The sequence below is a fragment of the Poecilia formosa genome, unplaced genomic scaffold, assembly GCF_000485575.1.
Source record: "Poecilia formosa unplaced genomic scaffold, Poecilia_formosa-5.1.2 Scaffold16, whole genome shotgun sequence".
Lineage (NCBI taxonomy): Eukaryota > Metazoa > Chordata > Actinopteri > Cyprinodontiformes > Poeciliidae > Poecilia > Poecilia formosa.
The window spans coordinates 2,655,520-2,661,519 of record NW_006799955.1 but is presented as its reverse complement, the minus strand read 5'-3'; the positions used below and the strand labels follow the sequence as shown (position 1 = coordinate 2,661,519).

At 38.0% G+C, this 6,000-nt stretch overlaps 1 protein-coding gene across 1 annotated transcript in view; it reads left to right on the top strand.

The window, feature by feature from the left end:
* The first annotated feature begins 1,445 nt into the window (after positions 1-1,445).
* The window catches only part of LOC103134303 (obg-like ATPase 1), a 52,466-nt gene continuing 47,911 nt past the window's right edge, over positions 1,446-6,000 (top strand). Inside the window, exons 1-3 of the mRNA XM_007546486.2 lie at positions 1,446-1,632; positions 1,733-1,824; positions 5,735-5,878. Coding sequence (XP_007546548.1) covers positions 1,618-1,632; positions 1,733-1,824; positions 5,735-5,878 — 251 coding nt within the window. The 5' untranslated portion in view covers positions 1,446-1,617. The remainder of the gene's footprint in view (positions 1,633-1,732; positions 1,825-5,734; positions 5,879-6,000) is intronic.

Genomic DNA, 6,000 nt, shown 5'->3' with positions numbered 1-6,000 from the left:
GTAATAGTAATAGTAATAGTAATAATAAACATTTTAAAATAATTTACAGCAATAATTGTTATTTTAAGGAGATCTGTGATCAGATTAATTTGGTTTATATGCAATAATTAAATAAATTAATTAATAAATAAGCAAATTAATTAATTATTAATGCAAAAATAAATCAATTTGTTTGGAGAATAAAAGCATTTTATCCCCTTAATGGAACTAGAAGACTGAACACACTCTTTCCTCGTCACTCGACTGAAAACTCAGAGTTGAATCTGTAATACCGCGCTGCATTCGTGAGCACTTCTCTGTGGCAATTAGGAGCCCATTACAAGCCATTAGATTGATCAATGTACCTTAAACAATGGGAATGATTTATTTGGTCGAACAAAACGCTCTGCATCTATTGTGACGAGTCTAAGTGGGGGTGCATCCATCAACAAAAGATAAATGATTATTTCAGATCTATTCATTTCTGAGTTTTTCCCCCGCAAAATGCACTTTGCCTCAAATCCAGATTATTAGGAGCTCATTTTCTGCATGCTAAACCCAGGCAAGCTTTACTGGATTGGGCCAGGGCTCGCTGGTTGCGCACGCCTCAATTTGTACGTCTGTGGAAGGAAGTTTATTTGAGGATGTTTAACTAATTGTTGTAATTTCGTGCGCCCATGTGGCTACACCTGTTCCTCTCTAAGGGGGTCTGGGTAAACTGTGTGTGAAGGGATGTTGCGCGGTGGATCTGTGCTGCTTCCTGTCTGACAGCTCCATCTACTCCAATGAAAAGTGCATGTTTTTGATTTTCCCCTGAAATTTGTTCTTTTTTGTTGTTGTCTAGAAACCGCTTCTACACCTTAATTTTGTTTTGTCTACAATCAGACAATGTCTTCCTTCATTTTCTATTTTCCTTAAGATTTTCACAGAACTTGCTGCAAGTTTTCCAGCGTATTCACTCCGTAATTTGGAAGACTAGACAAGGCCTACAATAAGAAAACACTTCAGCAACATTGTTCATCCTGACAAAAATGCCAGTATCTCTTCTTACTGGCAATAAGAAGAGATACTCAAGATTGATTAATAAATCAGTTTTGTTTTTTTTGTTTTGTTTTGGGGGTTTTTTTCCAGCTCAGGCAAACAGTATGGGCCTGGTTGCCTGCAGGGGCAGATCTGCAAATTTGTCTCCATTGAATGAAAGGAGGATATATTTCATCTGGCTGAGGCAAAACCCATTACAAAAAGACAAAGACGACAAGGCAGAAAGTTGATCCATAACTGTGTTACATAAAGGCGCCGCCTTTAATGCTGCCAAGCCTCTAACCAGGCCTAACTGGCCTTTTCCAAATACATTGCACAGGGTGGGTTTTATAGCTGCTCATTAACCCACAGTGATACTATTGACAGCTAAATATGGAGGTGCAGGGTCAGCTCGCCAGCTTACAGTGTCAACTTACATTTCCACATGCTGGATGTTTCTATTTTGAGTGCATGCAGACAGCGTTGGAGCTGAAGCGCTTGCAGTCAGGCTGGTTATGTTTAAGGACTGAGCTTCCCCCCCACTGCCTGTGAATGAATGTGCTTTTCTGAGTGTGTCATCTGCTGTGGAAGTCGATTCAGAGTTTAAGAGTGAGAGACATGGCTCCGAAAAAGGTGTGTTTTGTAAAAGAAGAAAGGTTTCATTCAAAGAACGTTTATGTATAATGGCAAGTGCTGATTTTGACTGCAGACATGTCCACGGTGTCTTCGTTAGGCCAAAGGAGATGATGCACCAAAGCCACCGCCGCTGATTGGAAGGTTTGGGACTGCTCTGAAGATAGGGATTGTTGGATTGCCCAATGTTGGGTAAGTATGGCTATAATGGCCTTCTCTGTACATCGCTGTTACATTCTTTCTTTTCTTTAATCATACATATACAAACAGTAATATGTGCAGAGCAGAACATTGTTGCAAGTCACTGTAAAAGCAGAACTTTAAAAGTATGAAGAGGTTTTATAAAAAGTATCTTCTCCAAAAAGAACGCATGCCCCAATGCAAACAAAACTTTGGAAAAATGATCTTCGTTTCAGTGTGGAAGACGTACCAGTCGTTTTTGCACTGCAACGGCTGGTAAATTTCTGAAGCCATGTGCTCTCCTTTCTCTTTTCTTTCCTTTCATGTCTGTCGGATTCCTCTTTCTCTTGAACTGCTCCAAGCTACTTGTCCTGTCTTCTTTTATATGTTTTCTGTTTAGGTAAAGAAGATAGCAGAGAGTTGACGTTTACAAGAATTTATTATTTATGAGTTAGGATTATTGCCACCATTTGTCTTGATTACAAAAGAGTACGTAAATGCCATAAGGTATTTTCCTGAGGTTCTACAGTTGTTCTATACAAAATGCAAATTTATGATTAGACAAAAGGTTTCATACTTTACAGATCAGAAACTTAAACTTTCCTTGGATCTGAAAAGAAAACTTTATAGATTTTTTTTTCCCTATTTCATACATGTATCAAAGCTGAGAACTCTCACCATTTCCATTCAATGAACACATCAACATTAAATGCCCATCTTTAAGTTGAATATAAAAAGATGAAGAGCAGTATATGTTTTGTAGCATAAATGGGAATTTTATTGTAGTTTCTTAATTTTCTGTTAGATTCAAAACTAACTGCTAACTCTATCACATGACCTGGGTCTAAATGAGAGGAAAGGGAGGAAACAGTGTTCCATGTGCAATCCAGTCATCTCTTTTTAAGGTATTTTTCTTTGAAGAGTGCATGTGTATTGGGATCAGGGGTGCTGAATTCACTGAGTTCTGTTGCATCTGGAGGGGTACATTACTTTTATCATGCTGTCAATGTCTAATTTTGATTATTACTAATCAGAAAGCAGGGTGATTCTAGCTTGACCACTGCCTCATTTCGCAATTCTGCTTGATTCTCATCTCCCTTCAGTGCTCCTTCTGGGATTTCTCCCATTGAGTTTAATTTTTCTCATTGAATATCAACCAGGGAAACTAATAAACATGGGGAGTAGTTTCTAATGATTGATGTTGATTTTCTGTATCGTTTTAGAATTGTAGTCTGCCTATATAGGGTTGTAGATTGACAATGGTAGCAGAGGAAGAGAATGAAGCCATTCAGTCCATGTTGGCCACGCTTCCAAATATTGAGCAATTAAAGTCAGATCAAGAGGAATAATGTATAAGTTATTTTACTGCCGACAAAGATGTTGTGATCCTACACCCCACAAGGTTGTTCACATCACATGCAATTTCCCGTACGCTTCATTGAGGAAGCACATTATATACATCACAGCTAAACATTAGCAATTGGGTAAATTCAGATCCAATCGTTTAAAGCTTCAACAGAGCCCACGCCTCGAGTCAGCAATCATTTCTCAATAGCCAATGGTCCAGATCCTCTCTATGAAGCAAAGTGAAGAATAAGGGGCTGGTTTTTTACCAGGCTACGGTAATTTAACAGTTTCACTTTTAGTTTCAGTCTGAAGTGAGAGAATCTGGATCAGTGCAGACAGAGCATCTGCATAGTGTAGCATGAGATTAGTTTGTGAAGCTCATGTGATAGAATTATGTCATGTGCCAAATATTAAACAGCTTGTCTGACCTGGTGATCAGATCATGTATGCTACAGTGCAAGTGACTTTATTGTGCATGCATAGCACCTCTCTATAACTTGGAAAATCAGATATGCAATAGTATGATGGGGCAGAAGGCCAGAGATGGAGCTATGACATTGTTTTAAAATGGTTGTGCAGGGGTCATCTACACTAAACACCTCAGTATGAAATGATCTCATCTTTAAAGGCCTTTAAAATGAAGTGTGTTTTTTTTTTTGTAAAACATTTGTTTATTAAAAAAAGATTCCTCCAATATTTGGGGGCTCATGTTACTGTGTCAGGGTTTACCCTCTTAGAGATCGTGTTTGCAGCTCAGGACGTATTAAACCAAGACACACATTCCCTGTTGCTTTATTTTTCAGGTACAACTATGGGATTATGTCAGCTTCTAATAAGCTGATGGGTTAAAACTCTTTAATATACTCATAAAGAAGCTTAAATAAAACAAAGGGTTCTAATATACAGCTGTTGTCTAGTTAATTTATTATAGTTTTTTGTTTTTTTTTTTACCAATGAAGTCACCAGGATTGTTTTAATTAAAGTTTTGACAGGTCAGGGGTTTGTTTTAGCAGTTACTTAACTCCAGTTTGGATAGTGGTTTCCAGTGGTGGAAAGTATTACATACAGCTCCAGTTTCCTGCAGATGTCTGTTCATATGCAGGACCAAGTTGGTGGCATGCAAGGTTCTGAAGGCTTCTGCAAACAGATCCCTTTGTACTGTCCAGTGTTTTCATTTCTCATTCTGGCAAAACCACAGTTTCTTCCTCACATAAGAAGTAGAAGTTGTGAGGTTGTGGCCTGCCACCACATATTTATGTCAAAGTAGAACCAGTCCACCCTCCGACTTTCTCTTTGTGAATGAACTGTGTTCAGATCCAAACCATCTGTTATTTGGGTGTAATTTAAAATGATTTACACTTGGGAAACTGTCTGACTTTATCTGTCATGAACTGGAAAAACTTCATTCCTGTCTATTTAGCTCTTATAAAACCAAACTTCCTCAAGCCCCTCCACTGGATGAGTTCAGATAGATTGTGATACTCTTATTTTGCCTAAGCATCCATTATTGTGAAACTGACAAATTCCCCGATAACAAGCTTTGCCATATGGTTTGACTTCAACTTACACTTCAAATTCAATTTAATGCTTAGTTTAATTAAACTAAATGATTCAGAGTGCATAGAAATAATAATTAGGGATATATCTGCATTGGCATCGTTATCAATCAGTCATTTTTTAAAGCATATTGGTCCAATAAGACAACTAGGCCGATATTAGTAACCATTATCTATTTCCATCTTGTTGCTGTTTATCTACATTTTTCCAGAGGGCTGAGGGATGTTGCCTGATCATGTGATATTTGATGCAGTGCAGGACTCTGAGGTGTTTAACTGAACCAGAGAAGCAACAGTCAGCTGTGTGGTCACTTTTTCATGGGGATAACAGGAACATCGATATTGGACATTTTCGATATCAGCCTAAATTTTCACATCAATGAATCTGTAATCATAATTAAATCCTAATTAAATCTTTTTGACATTTGACCTGTACCCTTATGTGAAGGTAGGTAAATGAATGGACACAAAATAGAATAATAGCTAATGCAAATATTAATAATTATTTCACTTGAAGTATTTGGCCCAGTTGTGCTTTTTTCAGTGACTATTTTAAGTAAGTACTTAATTATGAACACATTACTCACAGATTACATTAATTCTATCACTAAAAATAAGTTATGTCCTTTCTCCTGCTTTTCTTTTTTTATCAACAGAGACTTGTGCATCAATCATACTTGAGTTGAATAAAGCTTTAAGTCTTGCGCTCTAAATGTCAGATTTTTGTTTCATTTTATTAAAACAGCTTGTACAAAGTAAAGCAGCATCCATGCGATCACAGCATGGCATTTCATGTTCACTCGATCTACCTGAGGATTATCAGGAATGTGCAATTAGCTTTAGAAGTAAAATCACTGGATTATTACGAGTTACTTTCTGTTTTGTGTCCCGAAGAAGAAGAAGAAGTCAGCTTACCTCAGCGTTTACCTCAGTGTTTCAGGTTCATCCTATCAAACCATCAAGGATCTACACAGCAGCATTTTCAGATGTCCTGACCTCAGTGCTGTTGTTGTTTTCAGGAAGTCAACCTTTTTCAACGTGCTGACAAAGAGTCAGGCTCCAGCAGAAAATTTCCCCTTCTGCACCATTGACCCAAATGAAAGCAGAGTGCCCATTCCAGATGAACGCTATGATTTCCTCTGCCAATTCCACAAACCTGCCAGGTATGGGGTCTCATCCTTCACGCATTATTCACACCTCGCATCTGTAGCCTCTGATGGCCCCCGTGCTATAGGCGTGAGAAATCACACAACAATGTTGTTGATATGTGGCTATAAGATGTGCG